General features: G+C 32.0%; 1 protein-coding gene across 5 annotated transcripts; it reads left to right on the top strand.

Annotated features, from left to right (window-relative positions):
- The first annotated feature begins 10,781 nt into the window (after window positions 1-10,781).
- LOC136224033 (probable ubiquitin-conjugating enzyme E2 23) lies at window positions 10,782-19,171 on the top strand. 5 transcript variants are annotated; one of them, XM_066012250.1, is made up of 9 exons: window positions 10,782-11,020; window positions 11,918-13,975; window positions 14,411-14,554; window positions 14,946-15,443; window positions 15,787-15,856; window positions 15,942-16,081; window positions 16,316-16,627; window positions 18,127-18,427; window positions 18,904-19,171. In XM_066012250.1, the coding sequence occupies exons 2-8, from the start codon at window positions 11,918-11,920 to the stop codon at window positions 18,376-18,378; spliced, it is 3,474 nt and encodes a 1,157-aa protein (XP_065868322.1). In that variant the 5' UTR covers window positions 10,782-11,020; the 3' UTR covers window positions 18,379-18,427; window positions 18,904-19,171. The 5 variants fall into 5 exon arrangements, with proteins under 5 accessions (XP_065868322.1, XP_065868321.1, XP_065868320.1 ...); XM_066012249.1 differs by having other exon boundaries at window positions 18,891-19,171; XM_066012248.1 differs by having other exon boundaries at window positions 18,755-19,171.
- The last annotated feature ends 3,862 nt before the right edge of the window (window positions 19,172-23,033 follow it).

The following is a 23,033-nucleotide window of genomic DNA, read 5'->3' as shown; positions in this document are numbered from 1 at the left end:
CAAACGACAGTTGGATTCTGTCATGTGAAGGAACCTCACATGACATAAGCCTATTGGTACGCTATCATATTACTCGTGTTACGATGACAACTTATTTATTATTAACGTCGCCTATATGGACATTGAATGACATCCTACTAACTAAAAACTTCAAGATATATTTGAGAAATTGGCATATTGGTAACTGTGATGACAGCTGAATAATAATTTCTGTTGTTGTAGCTTGTTTCAGATGACATGAGTCTTAATCAATTATGTTAATAGATTTGTTTTCAAATGATAGATTCGTTTCTTTTTTGTTTCTTCATGTTGTTGTTTATATGACATTTTTTTTAATTAAAAATGTGGCTTTTTGCTTTCATCTTCGAATGAGTTTCTGATTTTTACCTGAATAACGAACTTATCATACTCAATGAACATGGAATTTTGTATATCAATGATTTTAAATGGATTAAGGTGCAAAAATACCCCTAACGTTTTGGGTCAGGAGCAATTTTACCCCTAACGTCTAAAATGGTGCAATTTTACCCCTAACGTTGATAGCCAAGAGCAAATTTATCTCTAACGTTGATAATTTGGGTCAATTTCAGACACTATTATAAAACACAAATATTTTTGTTCATTATTTTACACCAATTGTATATCAATTCGCTCTCAAAAAAGGATTTCATGTTCTTTATAATTTAATAATAGAATTGAAGATTAATGTTTATAAATTCGGTGATTTTTTTGAATTTTTTTTGTCCAATTCGTACAAAAACATAGTATATATTTTTTTCACATCCCAACATATGTTTGTGATTTGTTATTAATAAAACGACGCATGTGTGAAGTGTAGATGACAAGATTCATGATCGAGAAGACAATTTGATGAATTATTTCTCAAATTAACCCAATTTATCCATGTTAGGGGTAAAATTGCTCTTGGCTTCCAACGTTAGGAGTAAAATTACATCATTTTAGACGTTAGGGGTAAAATTGCTCATGACCTAAAACGTTAGGGGTATTTCTGCACCTTAACTCATTTTAAATTAATTGGAGACTAATGCTCATAATCTGTTTACATGAGTTCAAATAAATTTCTGAATGTATTATCAAAAATAAAAGCAAATACATATCCAATGCGAACAACAAAAGGTCGATCTTGATATCTCTGCATATCGAAAAGCAAGTCATTGAGTAATCCTCAAGTCTTCATATCTACATAACCAAAAGCAGGTCATTAAGTACATAACATCATTTCAATAGCCCTAAATACATTTACCCTTTCTCCTTCCACGATCTTTCACTTAGCCACCTCAACCAGTATAAATATAGCGCTTTTCACTCTTCAAGTTTAACCATATTCTGTAAAAAGTTCAGACCAAGAAAACTTACACTAAAATGGCTTCCCTTGTACAAAGAACGATCTTGTTGGATCTCTGCAAACTCTTCCAAGAGGTACCGAGGTGGCTTATCACCATCCAAAGTATCACTGTCATTCATATTTTCTTCTTTCTTCCTAATTTCATCTTTCTTCCTATAATGATTCTTCTTCTCTTTGATGCTAGCAGGTCCTCTAGACGCAAGCCTATTACTATGGGGATTCAGGATAAGAGGCCCCCCAATACACCCTCTATGAATGAGTATATTTGAAATCCGCATTCGCTACCCTTTGGAGTTCCCAGCCAGACCTCCAATAGTAATAACTTATATCTCATTAAGATAGTATATACTACATGATATTGCATACACACTGATCAAATTATCTTCATATTCTCAGTTTTATTTCAGGACTAGGATTTATCATCCTAATGTGGCTCCTCAGGGGATGATTTCTCTTCCCCACCTCCTTTCTCGTCTTGCCTATCCCATTGCCACGGTTAGATTTGCCATAATTTATTTATTTCTTTGATGCACAATTATCCATGTTTGGATCTAATTTATCTATGCATTTTCTAGTTGTTATGGCATATTTATGCACTGCTGATAGAGCCCCTCATTGAGGATCCATTTCCTGGGCAAGAACAAGTTGCTGAGCAATACCTCAGCAACAGGGCATATTATGATTCAACTGTCAGGAGATGGACTGAAGTGCATGCAGGGGGCATAATATGAAAGAGGAAAAACACTAAGCAGTTCCACAACTCGAAGATTAAGTTCCCTTTGGTTTTCAAGTGTGTGTTGCTTAACTTTTTGTGTCTAACTAGAGAAGAAACTTTATGCTGAACAAACATTAGAGTTGGAGGTTGAACAAGTGAAAATGAAGAACATGTTTGTTTAGCTTGTGCATATATGTAAGCTTAGTCATTTCATACCAATATAACTCACATGTTGCAGCATACTTGCTTGTCTAATGCAAGTGAAACCAGATCATGATAATCAGCTAAATTGTTTGTCTAACTTGGACATATATGACTTCATACGCATTTATATTCATACACATACTCACAACCCTTATTGCACTTTTTCTCAAATAAGAAAACAATCAATCACATATGAACAGTGACCCTTTACTACATGCTAAATGAAAATCTAAAGTATAAAAGTATGGATATAACTTCACTGGCCCTTTAAATACATACTTCATACACATACTCAATGAACATATAAACATAACATCAACCAAAAGAACATAAAGCAAGTTCACACCAAGATTAATAGTAGATATGCTACCTTACAAACAAACAAATAAGCTTAATTAGTTCATTCCTATTTATTTGTGCATATATGTCAAGCAAACATGAAAGCTTAATCAGTTCATAATGAACATCAACCAATTTGTAAAAGAGTAATGGTTACAACTGCATGCTTCATACAACTTCATGCTTCATACAAAACCCTTTACTACATGCTAATCAATTCTTACATATTCATGTCTGACTTGTTTGTATGATTAAGGTATACAAGCTTAATCAGTTCACACCAAGCTTAATGGTAGATATGCCACCTTACAAATAAACAAATAAGCTTAATCAGTTCATTCCTATTTATTTGTGCATATATGTCAAGAAACATGAAAGCTTAATAAGTTTATAATAAACATCAACAAATTTGTAAAAGAGTAATGGTTACAACTTCATGCTTTATACACATTCATGCTTCATACTTAACCATTTACTACATGCTTTATACATGTTAATCAGTTCTTATATATCCATGCCTGACTTGTTTGTCTGATTAAGATATACAAGCTTAATCAGTTCACACCAAGCTTAATGGTAGATATGCAACCCCCAAACAAACAAATAAGCTTAATCAGTTCATTCATATTTATTTGTGCATATATGTCAAGCAAACATACAATCTTATTCAGTTCATAATGAACATTAACCAATTTGTAACATGAAGCATATGTAACAACTTCATTGACCCTTTACTACATGCTTCATACACATACTTAATGAACATCAACCAATTTGTAAAAGAGTAATAGTTACAACTTCACTGGCTCTTTGCTACATGCTTCATACACATACCCAGTGAACATATAAAGTATAAGAGCATGGCCAATTAGTTCATACCTATTTAATCATAAACAGAACATCAACCAAAAGAACACGAAGCAAGTTCACAACCATTTACTACATACTTTATACACATACTCAATGAACAACTAAAGTATAAGAACATGCCTACAACTTCAATGGTAATTTACTACGTGTTGGGAGGTTGTTAGTGACCTGGGGTGATTAACCAGATCATCCCAAGTTTTTCATTCTCTCGTAGCCTCATTTAGGTAGTTTGCGTTTAGATATGGGTTTTTCTTTATTTTGGAACGAAATCTTTTAATTTAGACCAACCATAACTGATATGTGTAATTTACACTTAATTATTCAAGATGTTTAGAGGTGATTTGGAGCTAAATTATTGCTTTTATAAGCCACAATTCTTATTAATTGCCTTTAATTTGTAGACTGATTTTAGCAAAGGTCATGTTGTTCTCTATGGAGGTGTGCTCATTCTCTGTTAGAAAAGAGAAAATGAGGAAAAAACATCGCATATCATTGTCATATATCTCTCAAAAAGTGACTTACAACTAAAAAACCTAGAATCATCACCATTAGCCATGTTTTGTTGAAAATCTTTATAAAAACTTTAGATCCATACTGATCAGGCTCCAATGGCCCAAAAAATGCATGAATGTATATGTATACACAAATAAAACCCCCCAAAAGACCCCAAAATTTCCAAGTTTGGCTATCTCCTTAGATTCTATAGTCGTATGGTTCAAGGTCTCAGTCGTACATCATTTCCTCAAGCAAGAAAACTGATGTATCTCAGATCTGAGCTAGGATAGAAACTCCAAAACTTATTAGACAGACTGTATAAGCTTTCTAAACCAAACCAAATACTTTTTATGTGGTGGAAATCCCTTTAAAACACTTGTTATGCTTTTAAAACCAAGAAAATAAAACTATAATACAATAATATTCACATGGACCCTAATGACCAAATGAAGTGGTCATTCACAGTTACATCTAGGCTAATTAAAATCCCAGGGTGGAGATTCAAAGCATCATAAGGCTTAGATTTAATCAGCCTAGATCTAATAATGAATGACCAAATTCAATTTGGTCATTAGAGTCCATATGAACATTTTTGAACTATAATATGTACCAACTAGTGTGATAACCTGGTATAATCCCTTAGAAGCTTAACCTTGTCGCTTGCTAGTTGAGTTTTTAGCAATATGATGTGTAAAACCAAGAAACTTGAGCTAGAAGAAAGACTAAAGACTCCTAAACCGATGTAAAATACGTTTGTGATGCCTTTTGGTTTAGTATTTATGAGTTTGGATGTTCTAAGAACTTGGAACAAGGTATAGGAAGTGATAAACTAAGGATTTATAGTAAGAAAGAAGGTTTTCACTCTAAAATTCAAAGTGAGACTTTTGAGAAATTGAGTTTGGACCATTGTCTATTGCATATTTGCCCCTAGGTTCAGTTATGGGACAAGTTTAACTTCATGGCTCAGAAATTCAATCCAAAAGGAACCATTGTACGATAAAATGAATATATCATACGTCAGAAATATGTTCGCCTTATTAGACTAAGGTACGATCACCGCTTTTCTCATTTGGCTAGCCGTTTGACATGAACATTGAAAGGACAAAAAAGTGGAATAAGCTGCTTTTGTGCGACAATCATCTTAGCCATATGATAGATACTTTTAAGAAAATTATAGATATATATTTCGGGATATAACCACAACGATTTTTTTAAAAAAAAAATCAATTAATTTTATAAGACATTGTTATGTTAATTTTTTTTTGTCAAAATCACAAATATTTTCATTGAGATAATTCTCTTTGGGGTTTAGTCACACTCAATGCTCCCCACCCCTCCATATAGATATATTTAGGGTACGTTTGATATTGATTTCCAAATATTAAAAGTAGTGTTCACAAATTTTTCAAATAAAAAGTGTTTGGTAAATACAAAATTGTTTTCCTTAGAAGTTGAAAAGGGTAGGACAACTGTTTTTTGTAACTTTTAGGAACTAGCTTTCACAACGTATTAGGAAAGTTGATATTAATTATTTTTGAACAAAATTATCTCTAATTGTTTTTGGTAAGGAATCTCTAATTGTTAATATAACATAATATGTATTTTTTTTTATTGATTTTTATAACTTTTATCATGTATTGACCAAACACTCATCACTTTCCTCTACAATAGGTTTTGTTAGTTATAGCAATTTCAAACTGCCTCTTAATAGTTTTCACAAAAATTCAATTTGCGGTACCAACGAAACTACATGCCAGTAGATAGCTTTTATGTTAACAAGAAACAATTTTTTTTTTAAAAAAATAATAAGCAAAGTTATGCAACCATATCATAAAAAATAGGTTGTGCAACCATAAACAAAGTATGATATAATACAAGTTAACAACATCTCTTCAAGAGATTTTTAATCCACTTTTTATAAATAATATAAATAATTGACTGTTAGTGATTTAAGAGTAACTAATACATATCATCTCTTCAAGTGGATAAAGTGGGTTTGCAATTTCAAGCTGGCCCTTAATAGTTTTCACAAAAATTCAATTTGCGGTACCAACGAAACTAATGCAGGTAACTTTTATGTAAATAATAAACAATTTTCTTTTTTTGAAAAATAATAAACAAAGTTATGCAACCATATCTTAAAAAAAGTTATGCAACCATAAACAAAGTAAGATATAATACAGTAAGATATAATATAAGTTAATAACATGAGACACCTTTTTTTGAAAGGAAAGTTTTGGGGTGCAACACGAGGACTTCCCAAGAGGTCACCCATTTTAGTACTACTCTCGCCCAAGCACAATAACATGCGACTTTTAATCGACTTTTTATAAATAATATAAATAATTGACTCTTAGTGATTTAAGAGTAACTAATACATATCATCTCTAACAATGCTCTTTATATTCATTATTTATTTATTATTAATTATTATTATATTTACAAATAATAAATTATTAATAAAAAATTAAATAAAGAGACATTAATAGTGGAGAGATGCTTTTCATTAATATAGAAGATGAAAAGACTCATAGTGATTTGATGAGCTACTAAAAGGCTATTGGAGTTGGTTTTTAACTCGAGTAAAACTAGAAGACGATAATAAGAAGATAGTTTTATTTTAGGGTAAATTCCAAAAAAAACCTCTGTGGTTTCATGTTATTCCAAAAAAACCCTTGTGGTTTGTTAATACAAAAAAAAGGACTGTGGTTTGCACCGTTACCCGAAAAACGAAAAATGACTTAACACCGTTAAAGTGCTGACGTGACACAGGGGTAAGGTTGAAAATTCGATTTTTTTTTTATTTCTTTTCCCTCTCTCTCTCCTCCTTCTTCTTCTCCCTTCTACTGCTTCTTCCTCCTTCTCCTTCTTCTTCTTCTTCTTCTCCTTCTTCTTCTTCTTTCTTCTTCTCTTCTCCTCCTCCTCCTTCTTCTTCTTCTTCTTTTTCCTTTTTCTTCCTCTTACTCCTTATTCTTCCTCTTTTTTTCTTTTTTTTTTAAGTTTCTGGAAATCTGGAAATTTCCAGACTTCCGAAAATTTTCCAAAAATCTGGAAAATTTCCAGATTTCTGGATTTTCCAGATTTCTGGATTTATGTGAAGGATTGTACGGAAGAGGCGGAGGCGGTGGATATATTGGGCGAGTAATTAGAGACAGGCTAGGAAGAACTTTCAACATGAATGGGAAGAGAGGAAGGAGATTTTTGGTACAGTGGATTTGGAGCCCCGAATTGAAAGCATGTGCCGGCCCCAATGCTATGGATTAGAATTTTTTAATCTTGTGGGGGGCTTTTATAATTTTTTTTAAAAATTGGGTTCAAAGCTTTTGAATCTTTAATTTTTTCTATTATATATATATATACTAGTCGAAAACCCGTGCGATGCACGAGGTATGAAACTTTTATATAATTTAGATAAATAAATAAATTGACATATTTACTTTTAAATAATTTTATATCATGCTATGAAAAAAATTTATATTATGTATATTTGAAATTAATATATATTTTTTAATGATAATTCAAATTAAATTAATTTTAAAAATAATTGACTACATTTTTATAGAATTTTAACTAAAGATGAATGATTTATTTATTTTTACAAAATTCAATGATTTTTACTTTTTAGGAATTTTAATACATTTTCATATTCCAAATATTCTGTGAAACAATAATAATAAAATAGCAGATTAATTACGAAATATATTAGAATATAATAAAAAACCAAAAATTGAATTAAAATATAATTAAAATTAAATATTATATTTACGATATAAAAGAATTACAATATAGGTTAAACAAAAATTGAATTAAACTACAATCAAAATTAAATATTATATCTACGATACAAAAGAATTACAATCTATGTTAAAATGGAAGCAACATCAATATATTATTCTATAAACTATTACAATCAATACTTTTCTAATGTTGCATATGAAGAAACTTTATCAATTCAATATGTTACATATAAAAAAAATAAAATTCGTAAGAATTAGTCACAAATTCATCTTGATGATAATTATTTTGGTTGATGGAATTTCATGATCACCAAGTATTCGAATTCAATTATTCATTCTGCTACAATAACCCAATATATCTAATTGAATCAGTTTAAGATGATGATTTCTCCTATTTTCATCTCGTAATATCTCATCAAGACATTCGATGAATTTGTTCTTTATTCTTTCACTATATAGAATATCAGCCATACTCGCAGATATCACTTATTTGACTTCATTAATATTTTCTAATAATTATATATTCTTGAATTTTGTAAGTAAGAAAAACAATTTTTTTTTTTGAAAATAAGAGAGAATGTCGAGACATAAGCGTATAAAGAGGAGAGTGAAAATATTTTTTGCCCATTAATTAAACATTTTAATTTTTCTTAATGAATTATTAAGTCCATAAATTAATTTTAGTTAAATAGAGTTAAATCGCAATTGTAACCACTCAGTACAAAAAAAAAACGTTTTATAATTAATATGTGAAATTAATTATATTAATTAGAATCATTATGCTCAACATTTGAGAATTTGAAGAGATTCAAATAATAATATTTTCTTAATTAATATTTTTCAATAATTTGTCCTATGATCATATTTCATTTTCATCTATTAAAAACTCTTGAAATACTAACAATTTTGTACGAACCATAATATAATAGTTAAAAATTATATAAGCCAATGTTGCAAAAGCAATTATCTCAATATCCATAATTAATGTACATTTTTAGGATTTAGAGCATCAAAATTTATTTTTATTTACCTTGATTTTGAATTCGTATCTAGCATAATCCATATTCTTCAAGAATAAACATCTTATCTAGCGTATTAGACGCTTACAATCTCATTGTTTAGAAAATTGGGAAAAAATAACTTCTTGATAATAATAATAATAATATAACATAATTTATATTGAAATAAACTTCATTGTAAGTATAATATTCCAATATCTCTTTAATATTTTATTCAATATGTCTCAAACTTCAATGAACAACTATCGTGTGAAACTTTATATCTATTTGTACCAAAATGCATAAAAATAAAAAATACAATCCATATCAATTAGCTAAACTCAAACTAAAAAAATGAGTGGATTTCAACATGTTCCGAATTAGAAAAATTAATCTAACTTCAATTAAAACTAAAAATTGAGTGCATAAAAAGCCGAAAATCTAAATTTTAGTTAGAGTTAACAATCAAAACGATAACACATATGAACATATACTAAAAAAGAATGCAAATATACAAAATCTTTATTTTAGTCATTTTGAAAAATAAATAAATAAATAAAAACATGGATAAGGTAGCGAGAGGTATGGAATCTGGATAACGACAGAAATGGAATTTCATCTATGAAAGATGAAACTATAACAACAATTGTTTAATAAAAATAAAACAACAACACAATTGAGAAAGCCAAAAATTGAGTTCATATAAAGCCGAAAATCTAAATTTTAGTTAAGAGTTAGCAATCGAAACGATAACACCTAGCAACATATACTAAAAAAGAATACAAATTTACAAAATCTTTATTTTAGTCATTTTGAAAAAAAAGACAAATAACAAAGAAAACATGGATAAGGTAGCGAGAGGTATGGAACCTGGGTAACGATAGAAATGGAATTTCATCTCTGAAAAATGAAACTATAACAACTATTGTTTAATAAAAAGAAAACAACAACACAATTGAGAACAAAAATAACTACAACATATGAAAAAAATCGAATAATTACCTTGAGAAACATAAGAATTTCTTGTAATTTTGGACACTTTTGTGTTTTCCGGTTTTAGTTGTTCATGCATCTTCTATTTCTGTCGGATTTCTTCAATTGAAGATATCAATTTGGAAAAAAAAAGACAAATAAAAAAGAAAACATGGATAAGATAGCGAGAGGTATAAAACCTGGGTAACAACAGAAATGAATCTGAAAGATGAAACTATAACAACTATTGTTTAATAAAAAAACTTCTAAAACACTTCTTCTCATTTCTCTCTGCTTCCGTAGTTATATATAGTATAGATTTAGAAAAGAAATTGTTGGAAGGGGTGAGAGTGGAGGTTTTTGAGATTTGGGATAGGATAAGATGATGTTTCTTCGTTTCTTATTTTTTAAAAGTTTTTAGGTAATACTAGTTTAGTCTTTAGATGTACATTGTATTATTATTAAAGAACAATGTTATTGGTGTTAGATTTTTCAAAAAATGGCTTATTTTATTTCAGATTCTCTTTCGAGGTCATGGTTTTTCATTTGTTCTTTATTTTAATTTGGAAAATCCAGAAATCTGGAAATTAGAAATCTGGATTTCTGGAAAAGAAATCTGGAAAATTTCCGGAAATCTGGAAATTTCCAGATTTCCGGAAACTTAAAAAAAAAAGAAAAAAAAGAAGGAAGAAGAAGGAGGAAGAAGAAGAAAAAGGAAAAAGAAAAAGAAGAAGAAGAAGAAGAAGGAAGAAGAAGAAGAAGGAATAGAGAAGAAGGAGGAGAGAGGGGGAAAAAAATAAAAAAAATTCGAATTTCCAACCTTACCCCCGTGCCACGTCAGCACTTTAACGGTGTTAAGCCATTTTTCGTTTTTCGGGTAACGGCGCAAACCACAGTCCTTTTTTTTGTATTAACAAACCATAAGAGTTTTTTTGGAATAACATGAAACCACATGGGTTTTTTTTGAAATTTACCCTTTATTTTATTGGTTTTATTTTATTGGATAAAAAGTAAGAAAATGAATGGGCCTATATTTTGAAGGTAAGGCCTCAATAGTTATAGAAATAGAACCCTCTCCCTGTAATTACAAACATGTCCTTGAACACTGGTTGCAGATTCCAGCTCCTTTGTCTCTCTTTCAATCCCTCTCTTCAAATTGGCAACTTTCTTCCTTTCCGATCACTATAAGACCTCAGCAACAGCGATCACCCTTCTTCTTTTTCTCTTCTTTTCTTTTCATTTCTTCCAAAAATCAAATACCTTAGTATTCTTATTTACGCAAAACTCTCTCTTAGGTCTCTCTTTCGATTCCCGTAAATAATTGGTACGTTTCTTGCAGATCCTCTCTATTCGTAATCGTGTTTTTATATTCAATCTGATCATTTATGTAGCAAAATTGTGATTTCGTACTCCTTTTTTCTGCAAGGTTTTAATCGATGCTTTTATTTGAGCTGATTTCTGTCGTCAATTTCTCCATCTTTAATTTTTTTTTTCTTCTATCATTTCCTTGTGATTTTTTTTTTGTTTCGTTAATTGCCTGATTTGGTTTCATAAACTTTTGGGTTTTTTTAAAAAAAAAAAATTTAAACATTATTTTGTTTTGTTTTTCATATATTTAGGATTGCGACGTTGTTAAGATATTTTAAAATGTTTTACGAGCTTGATGAAATTTGGACGTGTTTCAGATTGTGGGTTAATGTTACTCCAATTTATATGCTTTCTTGTTAAATGCGCTTGACTTAACTTTTGGGAGTCGGATTGCATTGCTTTGGTTTTTGTTTTGGTTTTGGTTTTGGTTTGAGTTTGGATATTCCTTTTTTCCCTTTTAATTAAAGTCTAGATGATTGAGAACTATTCTTTCCTTGTACTGTTGAAAGTTCTTGATTTAAATTAAGTTGAGCAAATTTAATTTTCTTGGGAACCAACTAACATACATAAATGGTCCATGATATAAATGATATAGTATTGTATTGTACTAGTATATGCATATATATGCTAATCAACCAATGGTATGTTGGATTGTAGTTTGTGCGTTTATTCGTTTTTTTTGTTTTGTTTTACGAACAGTTGTGATATTTTTTATTTATTTCAAATATGACCTTAGCATTAAAACCATTTGATGTTGATATGAAGAACATTAATGCCATATTGTGAAATCCAGGTTCAATGGAATTCTTGTTGTTGATACTAAGTTTCAAATTTTTTTGTTATGTGCTTTCAGATGGGAGGTGAACAAAACGAGACTAATCCCAAAGTTAACGAGCTTACGGCTAGAATTGATGATCTAAATGCTTTCGACCAAAGTAATGATGTGACAAGTAGGTCAGCTTATGACTTGAATGTAGATGTTGAAAGCAATGACATAAACATAGCAGATGAAGTTCTTAAGAACTCGCATAATGTACCTTATGTTTATAGACAAGATATTGTGAGACATAGAAATAATGGGGTCATTGGAATAGTAAATGAAGTTGCTGGTGACTCAGATTCAGATAGCAGCATTACTGATGATGAAGATGATGAAGATGAGGGAGATGAGGATGATGAAGATGAAGGAGGTGATGGTGAAGGAAATGCTGATGATAGCAGGAGTGGTGATAGGAACAATGGAAGTGGTAACAATAAGAACGAGATCCTTCAGGCTGACCAGGTCCGAGTACTTTGGATGGATGACACAGAACCAGTCCAACATGCTAATGATATTACAGTTGTTGATAGAGGATTCTTACATGGGGATTATGTTGCTTCTGCTTCAGATCCGACCGGGCAAGTGGGTGTAGTGCTAGATGTCAACATTTCAGTTGATTTGTTAGCTCCTGATGGATCTATCAAAAAGGATATATCATCCAGAGATTTGAAGCGTGTGAGGGAGTTCGCTATTGGTGATTACGTGGTCAATGGTCCCTGGTTGGGTAGAGTTGATGATGTTTTGGATAATGTGACTGTATTGATTGATGATGGTTCTGTGTGCAAAGTGGTAGGGGCTGAACCACTACGTCTCAAACCAATATCTAAGAGTATCTTTGATGAAGACGATAATACTCCTTATTATCCAGGGCAGCGTGTTAGGGCAAGCTCATCATCGGTCTTTAAGAATTCTCGGTGGCTATCAGGTTTGTGGAAAGCAAATAGGTTAGAAGGAACTGTTATTAAAGTTAGAGCTGGATCAGTATTCATCTATTGGTTAGCATCTGCTGGTTATGGGCCTGATTCTTCAACTTCCCCTGCTGAGGAGCAGAGTCCTAACAACTTGAAACTATTGTCTTGTTTTTCACATGCAAACTGGCAAGTGGGTGATTGGTGTCTTCTGCCACCTTCTTTAACACAGTCATCATATATCACTTTGTACAAAGGTTTGTCAAAGTTAGAACTTCGTGATTCAATCAAAAGTGAATTAGATTCTAGACAATTAGGAAATGGCTGTGATTCAGAAGAGTTTATACCAGAGGAACCAGATGAGAATAATGAATCTATGGATGTCGATCTTGGCATGGTTCCAGATGGAAATAGTGGAAACATTGGGAATAATGCTTCACCAGAATCTAGCTCTTGCGGTAGTTCAATATCAGCTTCAAAGGATCCTGTCCATGAGATGTGGCCACTCCATCGCAAAAAGATACGTAAAGTTGTAATCAGGAGAGACAAGAAGACTAGAAAGAGAGAGGAAAACTTTGAAAGAGCTCATCTGATTGTCAATACTAGGACAAGGGTTGATGTGCAATGGCAAGATGGAACTGTAGAACGTGGACTGGAATCAACAATGTTGATTCCAATAGATAGTCCTGGTGATCATGAATTTGTTGCTGAACAGTATGTGGTGGAGAAGGCATCTGATGATGTTGATAATGCTTTTGAAACTAGACGTGTTGGGGTTGTGAAAAGTGTAAATGCAAAAGAGCGGACAGCTTGTGTGCGGTGGTTAAAGCCAGTTTCCAGGGCAGAAGATCCTCGTCAATTTGACAGAGAAGAAATTGTGAGTGTGTATGAGCTGGAGGAACATCCTGATTATGATTACGCCTATGGAGATGTAGTTGTCCGATTATCCCCAGTTACTATTTCGGCACAGTCAACCACTGATGGCGAGTCTGTGGAACGGAACGGGGAAACTGCACGGAACGACTCTATAAAGGCAAGAAAACGCCCAGGACACAAGAAAGAAGAGGATGTATCTGGTGATGAAGCTTCTACAAACTTCTCAGATCTCTCTTGGGTCGGAAATATAACAGATCTAAGAAATGGTGATATCGAAGTCACATGGGCTGATGGGATGATTTCAACGGTATGCTTATCATTTGGTTTTCCTAATAGTCTGATTCGGTTCATTGACAATGCAATTACTTTACTTTTTCTACCTGCATCTCTAAAAAAATTCAGCATAAAATGGTAGGGCAGTATCTTGTTGGATGTCATTGATAGCCACTAAACAGTTTTGTCACTGTACCTTCTTCACAAAAATAATTAAGTAATAGATAAAATAACTGACCTAAAATCAGATAGAGAAAGAGGAAATTATTATTTATTGGGATTTTAGCGCATCTAATAATTTCTAGCTCTGAAAGGATTACTATGGGATATTGGAATGCAGTACTTTTGTTTTAGGTGCATGGCATATGATGTAACACGAAAAGAATGATGTTACAGTCTTAAACTTGCATTAATGGTACAGTGATATATGTTCAATGTTCTGGTTGATAGACATTTGGTTTGTATGAAGGTTGGACCTCAAGCAATCTTCGTTGTTGGGCGAGATGATGATGAAATGGACTCTGGTGGTGCTGGGAGTGAAGTAAGTGATGATGCTGCTAGTTGGGAAACAGTGAATGATGATGAGATGGATTCACTGGAGAATGTTCAAGAGGTTTGTTTCTATGATAATGTGCGCTTTCATGATTTATGGTATAGAACTGTTAGTATGTAATTGGCACTACAAGATTGAAAAGGAAAAAAGAAGGGGCCTGTAAAAATGAGACTGTCAGCATTTTATCAACTGATACATGCCGTTATGCAGATTTTAAATAATTGACTTTGACATTGTGCACGTAACTAATGTGGAGTGTACATATTATATCCTCTTAATGGGATAAGAGACTATCCAACAATTAGTTGTTTATATAGATGAAACCACATTATGATAAATATGCTATTTTTTATCAATTTATTTTGCATCAATAGGTTATACATTTGATATAAATGTAACAGTGACAATGACACATTTCTTTCCCAAGTGAATGATGGGTTTTGTGCTTCAGGAAGTTGGGCTGAGAAATGCAACCAGTGTGAATTTAGAGGCAAACGAGAATATGGACAACAATAATTCTGGAAGGAGTCCAGCACTTTCTCTTCCTCTGGCTGCACTTGACTTTGTTACAAGACTGGCCACTGGGATATTCTCACGGGGACGAAAAAATTTAGATTCTGATTCTTCTGACGACAGAAGTGAAAATGAATGCAAGACTAAGGGAATGATAAACATTTCTGAGGAAAGGGATTCTAGTGATGAATCTAGCTCTCAGAAGTCTCATGTCTTTGTAAATGGTGGTTTGCAAATTGCTGAAGAGAAAGGAGATGAACATGCTGTCATGGACATGGAGGTGCCTATATCATCAAATGCAGCAGAAACTTTGTGCAATTTGAGGACAGAGAAATCAGATTCTCCACCTTGTTCTGAGGATGATACTAGCAGTTTCAAACGTTTTGATATTGCTAAAGATCCTTTGGACCATCACTTTCTCGGTTCCAATGGACAGGTATGAATCATCTCTTGTATAAAAATATTTTCTAAGCTTCGTGCTCCTGCTAATATTCAATGTTATTTGCTCTACTAAATACACATGACTTTAATGGGCAGAATGTTATTGCCGTCACACGATCATTTAATTTATTTTGAATAACTCTCAAATGCATAGAGAATTTCATATTGAAATAACAATCAAATCTCCCTCACTTCCTCTTTCTCATGTTATTCTTTTGGCCGATTTCTTATTATTCATTTTTTAATATTTCTTTTCTTTTCACACCTTAAATCAAATGGGAATTGAATATTCAACTAACTTTGGAGTTTTTGAACATTTTACATCGATTGGCAAGCAGATTAACAATGGAAGGAAGTGGCTCAAAAAGGTTCAGCAAGACTGGAGCATTCTTCAAAATAACTTGCCTGGTAAGAGATGTTTCAGCATATTTTGTGCGGTGAGCTTCTTATGTTTCATTTTGTTGGAATCAACATCTTAAAGTTTATTGTACAGAGGGAATCTATGTGCGAATTTATGAAGATAGAATGGATCTATTAAGGGCAGTTATTGTTGGGGCTTATGGAACACCCTATCAAGATGGACTGTTTTTTTTCGATTTTCACCTTCCGCCTGAATATCCTGATGTTCCACCGGTGAGACCTACTCTCCTTAACCGTAATTTTTATTTTTATTCTTTATGTGTGTGTGTGTGTAAGCCATAATTCTGATTTTGAATAATTCCTGATACAACCCTTGACTTTGGCATCAAAGGAGTTCGTATTGATTTTATTTGACTCAACCCTTTTGAAGGGTAGTGAATAACTTTGTTACATTAAAAGAATTGCTAATTATTATGTTTCTTCTCTGCCTTCATTAATATGATACAGTCAGCATACTACCATTCTGGTGGTTGGCGAATAAATCCAAATTTGTACGAGGAGGGCAAGGTGTGCCTTAGCCTTTTAAATACCTGGACTGGCAAAGGCAATGAAGTTTGGGATCCAATGTCTTCTAGCATTCTTCAAATTCTAGTTTCACTTCAGGGATTAGTTCTGAATTCAAAGCCATATTTTAATGAAGCTGGTTATAATAAGCAGATTGGAACAGCTGAAGGGGAGAAGAATTCACTATCATATAATGAAAATACTTTTTTACTAAATTGCAAGACAATGATGTATCTTATGAGAAAGCCCCCCAAGGTAATACATTAAATTCCATTTCTGTATCATTATTAGCTTCATATATCTTCTTTATTTCATCTGGGACACCAGAATTTGAGCTTCTTGGTGATTGCTTTCTCACTCCAGTGGGAGCATAGGGATACATGGTCTTGTTCGTTAGTTTCTGTAACCTGGCAGCTTTCTTCTGCTCGAACTTTATGTTTTATTTTTCTGTGTTTAGCCAAATGAAATATGCTATTAATTCTATTTTAGTGGTATAATGAATCTTTATGGCCAACCTCTAAAAACATGTGCTTTGTTTTTATCCAATCTCATCAACTCCAGTCCCTCCCTCCTTTAATGTGCCTTGTGCCATCTCTTCATTTCCTCTAATATAATGTTACTCGATTGGTGTTAATGATTGGTCTACGTATGTGGAGATTCTTATATATGAATTAAAGAAACCTTTTTATGCAATTGTTTAATACTGTTTTTCTTGGTATGCTGATGCTCTAGGAGTTCTTGACAAATATATATATATATACACACGAGAGTAAGAAAGTGGCTTGGTGAGAGGCAGAAAAGAAAATTAAAAGAGAGACATGCATTTGAGTAGAGATTGGGTAGTATATATGCTTGAGAGGATAAAATTGCGTTGCAATTTGACTTGGTCTCTTTCATATCATAGATATAGTAATGGCGATAAGAGGCTCCTCCTTAAGGGCTTGATTGGATGGGGGGTTTAGAGGGGTTAATAAGGGAAGGGCTAGTAAGGGTTGATAGAAGCCCTTGTTTGGGAGGGGGAAGGGTTAGTAAGGGTTTTTACAAACCCATGTTTGGAACACAAAAAAAAATTAGAAGGGTAAGGGTTTGGAGGGGTTTTGAAGGGTTTTTTTTAAGAAATTTCATCCAATTTTCAACCCCCCATTTTGATGGGTTTGGAAGGGTTAGAAATTACCCTTCTTTCCCCTTCCTTACCTTTCCCTACCCTTTTCTACCCTTCCTTTATTTACCCTTCTCTTCCCTTCATCCAATCAAGCCCTAAGATAAATCAATTATATTATCAAGTGGTAAATAATGCAAGGCCTGTGGATTAAGGATAGATTTCATTTTATTATTATTATTATTTTATTTTTTTTTGTAGTTTTTTTTTTTCTACTGAGGGATTTTCTAACTAGGAATTTTGAAAGACCTGCCTTAGCTTATTGTGAGAACTAAAATTTCTACTATATATTTGTTTTTTTTTTTTTTTTTTTCTAATTTATAATGAATTCCTTCAAGTGTACCATGATCTGGAATAACAATTCAAACTAAGCTTTCCTTTTTTGTTTTGCCGATCCTGATAAAAAATACTAGACCATTTTCCTGAACCTGTACCACATAATGCAGCCCACTGGAATCTTGGTAACTATGGTTGGATATATTATGCATCAAGGAGATTATCATATAACAATTTTGTTTGGAATGTCATTGCACTAAAGCATTCAGAAATCTACTCTTTATTTGCATGTATAATTACTGGATTTGATGTGTGTCAGGATTTTCATGAACTTGTGAAAGAGCATTTCAGAAAGCGAGGGCATTACATTCTTAAGGCCTGTGATGCATACAAGAAGGGAAGTTTGATTGGTTCTCTTGCAAAAGATGCTTCTGTAATCAATAATGATGATTCCAATTTAACTTCAGTTGGGTTCAAGCTGATGTTATATAAGATCGTGCCAAAGCTATACTCAGCATTGAATGAAGTTGGAGCCGATTGTCATGGTTTTGAGCATCTTCTACAGGCATAAAGAATTGAAGCTAAATTCTGATAAATTTAACCATAGTCAATCCATCAAGGTCAGTCATTTTTTGGTCATTGCCTTTTACCTTCATCTCTCGTGTGCTTGTAAACATGAAGGCCCTTTCTTTTTCTGATTGTCTCCCTTTTATTGCTTGGTACTAGTAACATTCTTTGTACTTGATTGATTATAGCCCCATCAATTGATTTTCAGAATCTGTGTTTCTTGGCTAAATTACTTAGTTCTCCTTTGTCGTAAGATCAATTTTGTCATCTATGACAAAAGGATTCCTTTCTCTTTGCATCTAACTAGTCTTGACAACTTTTAGTACTCACTCGGGATTTCAAACAGGGTCTGGGGTTGACTTTCGCTTTCCTTTTTCTAGGAATAGTTGAAGAGCTTTCTTTCTTCAGATTTCTGAACTTTTTAATGAATTGGGGAAATTGTGCTCCAAGGTCAGTTTTGATGTGACTGGCTTGTAAGCAAGTTGAAGTAGAATTGTTAATGATGGATTGGTGTAGGGTGGTTTTGCAGAAAAGAAAGGTGCAAAAAGGGCACCATGAATGAATCAACAAGTCAGGAATCTTGTTGAATAAACTCACCTCAAAATGCTTCAAGTTGATACGACTTTTGTTGAAGAATGGAATCTGATGTTTGCTCTAAATTTACTTTAGAATACCACAAAACCGATGATTCCAAATGTAAAAGATATTCATTCTTTGAAGTTGTTTCAGAATTCTGGTGTCCATTTGGCTCTAACTCTGAAATCAAAATGCATTTTCTTTTCGTGATTATATATCAATTCAATGCAATGAAATACAAGATACGTAGGAAGACATTTATTGTATCATTTGATTTCTCTTTGTGATCTTATTTTACAGTCTTTATTTACTCTTTTTTTTTTAAATGTAAAGGTTGAATAATATGTCAATTGCTTTTGGTGAAAAATATACAACTGCTATTGGTTAAAAAAAATTATACAATTATATGTTTACTACCAAGTTCGGAATTTTTATGGTTATTTTTATTTTTGGCAAAGCGAGTTTTCTTTTGTTAACATTTGGATGAAGAAATAGCATCACTATTTATATAATTTTCAGATGGAGAGACAACAAATGAGGCAATTAGATTGCCAAAAATGAGTAGGTCTCATATTATGGAAATAACTTCAAGGCTTAAATACATCATCCGTCTTTGAATTTGTCTAAAAATCTTGACTTGCCTCCTGGGTTTTAAAGTGTGCCGGTAGCTCTCTCAACTCACTTAAAATGTAGTCAATTAGTACATTGATTGCAAAGAAGTAAACTACATGCAAAATGTGTGTTGCATGTGTCTTGACTCACGTAAACGAAACGTCGGATTTGGACTGGTACGTATGAAAAAAAAATGATGGTTAATAATAATTATTATTTTCACTGTGAAAGTCTAATTTTGTGAATTTTGTAATGATATATAATAGCATGATACATGAGGAGGAAGGGTTCTTTTAATTAGAGCAACGTCAAAAATTATCTTTATTTTGTATGATAAGGATACAAATTTATCTTTTCAAATAACTTACAAGTTTGATGGATCTTTATTCTATTTTTTCTAATTCTGATTTTTTACAGGTTCAATTTATGTTATTTATACTATTGTATAAATGAAGGTTGGTTTGAGTAGTTAATGGTTTTGAATTATTTAAGTTAGAGATCTCAAGTTCGAGTTTAGTACATATATAGAACTTTACGGGATGTGGGATAGGGACAAAAAATACGAGATAGGTTATCCCGTGTTTGTTTGGGAGATAGAAGAGTGAGACAGATGAAAGATAAACCTTTTATCCCTCAAATCCTATACCAAAGAGGGGGGTGGTATAAGGAGGTGAAATAAGTTCCTGCGATTTTAATAGGATGGAAAAATTTATCTTATCCTTATGTAGTTTAAATAAGGTTAAAATAATAAAATGTATTATTTTATCCTTATCCATATTCCACGTACCAAACATTGAATAATAATTTTGGACTATCATATTTTTATCTTTATCTCAAACATTTATTCTATCCATGTTACAACCTTTATCCTTATTCCCATCCCAATAGAATATCAAACGCCCCGTTAATAGAGAAGATTTACCCAAAAAATAGCTGACGCTTGAACTAAATAATCAAATAAATTAGTGAAAAGTATAAAAATAAATTTTGTGGTTACACCCATTTTCGAATAACACCCACATTTGCAAAGTGGTGTCATGTATTTCATTCCGTTAGCAAACACATACCAAATTGACTAACGGTGTTAAAAGTCAAAGAAAAAAGAGTTAATTTGATCATTATATTTATTTATTTTTATAAATTGACCCCCTTATTATCTAATTATCACAAACAAACCTCAAAATAAAAAATAAAAATCAAATATACCATCTTCTCCAACTCTCTTTAATTTTTTATTTTTTTTCTTCTTTCTCTCTCATCTCTCTTAATTTCTCTCTCTAAAATAAAGCTATCCCCATCAACCCTTTCAATATATATATATATATATATATATATATATATATATATATATATATATATATATATATATATATATATGTAGGGGTGAGATCCAGTGTGACAATGGCTTAAGTTGTGACAATGAGCTTATTGTGTGGCATAACAAAACTACGTAGTTTTGATGATAATTAAAAAGGCAATGTGGCAAATTGGTAAATAAAATGAAAGAGATGATAGAGAAAATTGATTTATTTTTTTTTTTTAAATGCATTTTCCCAACTTTTCCAATCTCGTTTTTCAAAAAATTTTATACCGTTGGACTCGTCTTAATTAAATGTTCATTTTAAGATCCATGAAGCTCAAGTAAAAAAAATTCCGGTGAACGGAATCCGGATGGGTATTTTCCGGCGAGAAAAAAAGTACCCAGAAAATTCTCAAAACATTCCAGACAATGTAAAACATTATTCTAAGAAACTTTAATTCTTGGATCGAAACAGGATTTCTTACGGTTTAATCCCAATAAAACTTTTTCCTTAATTTATCCATTTTACATGCTTCAACAATTTGTTGGGACTATACCGTAAGAAATCTCACTCCGACCCAAGAATTAAGGTTTCTTAGAATAATGTTTTACATTTTTTGAAATTTTTTGAGAATTTTCTGGGCACTTTATTTCTCGCCAAAAAACGCTCACCCGGATTCCGTTCACCGGAATTTTTTTTACTTGAGCTTCAGGGATCTTAAAATGACCGTCTAATAGTATAAAATTTTCTGAAAACCAAGGTTAAAAATATCGGAAAAATGTATTTTAAAGAAAAGAAATAAAACATTTTTCTGTTTGAACAATACAAGTATTATGTTGGAACAAATGGTACACTGATTTGGAACAATGTAAGTAGGATAAAAAAATGTGTCCAGAAAATTATCAAAAAATTTAAAAACATGTAAAACATCATTTTAAGAAACTTTAATTCTTGGCTCAAAGCGAAATTCCTTACAGTTTTGACCCAATAAATTGTTGAAGCATGTAAAATGGATAAAATTAAGGAACAAGTTTTATTGGGACTAAACCGTAAGAAATCCCGCTTCAACCCAAGAATTAAAGTTTCTTAGAATAATTTTTTACATTTTTTAGAATTTTTTAAGAATTTTCTGGGCTCTTTTTTTCTCACGAGAAAACGCCCACCCGGATTCCGTTCACCGGATTTTTTTTTTACTTGAACTTCAAGAATCTTAAAATGACTGTCTAATTTAGATGAGTCTAATAGTATAAAAAATTTCGAAAAACGAGGTTCGAAATGTCAGAAAAATGTATTTTAAAGAAAAGAAATAAAACAATTTTCTGTTGGAACAATATAAGTATTATGGTGGAACAAATGGTACACTGATTTGGAATAACGTAAGTATGACAAAAAACGTGTCTAGAAAATTATCAAAAAATTCTAAAACATGTAAAACATTATTTTAAGAAACTTTAATTCTTGGTTTACAGCGAGATTCCTTATATTTTTTACCCAACAAATTGTTGAAGCGTGTAAAATGGATAAAATTAAGAAAAAAGTTTTATTAGGACTAAACCGTAAGAAATCTCGCTTCGACCCAAGAATTAAAGTTTCTTAGAATAATGTTTTACATTTTTTGAGAATTTTCTGGACACTTTTTGCTAGCCGGAAAACGCCCACCCGGATTCCGTTCACCGGGTTTTTTTTTACTTGAGCTTCATGGATCTTAAAATGACCGTTTAATTAAGACGAGTCCAACGGTATAAAATTCTTTGAAAAACGAGGTTGGAAAAGTTGGGAAAATGCATTTTAAAGAAAAAAAATAAAACAAATTTCTTTTTCCTTTTATTTACAAATTTGCCACATCCTTTTGGTTAATTACAAAATTGGTATTTGTCACATAATAAGGTTTGTCACATCATAAGAGATGTGTCACACCTGATCTCTCATCTATCTATATGTATATATATTCAATCTTTCAACCAATTTCCCCCAATTTCATCATCGTCTCCTTCTTTCTCTTCTCTTTTCTCCATTTTCAATCCCATTTTCCTCACCTGTATCTGCAACTCATTCTTAATTGTCTCTCTCCATTTTCAATCCCCTTGTCCTCACCTATATCTGCAACTCATTCTTAATCGTCTCCGCCAATGCAACCGCCTTCACTTTCTTATTCCTCTCCTTCAACTTT

The sequence above is a fragment of the Euphorbia lathyris genome, chromosome 3 (assembly GCF_963576675.1).
Source record: "Euphorbia lathyris chromosome 3, ddEupLath1.1, whole genome shotgun sequence".
In the NCBI taxonomy this organism is placed as follows: domain Eukaryota; kingdom Viridiplantae; phylum Streptophyta; class Magnoliopsida; order Malpighiales; family Euphorbiaceae; genus Euphorbia; species Euphorbia lathyris.
The sequence above is the reverse complement of the archived record's forward strand: the minus strand, read 5'-3'. Positions and strand labels throughout refer to the sequence as shown.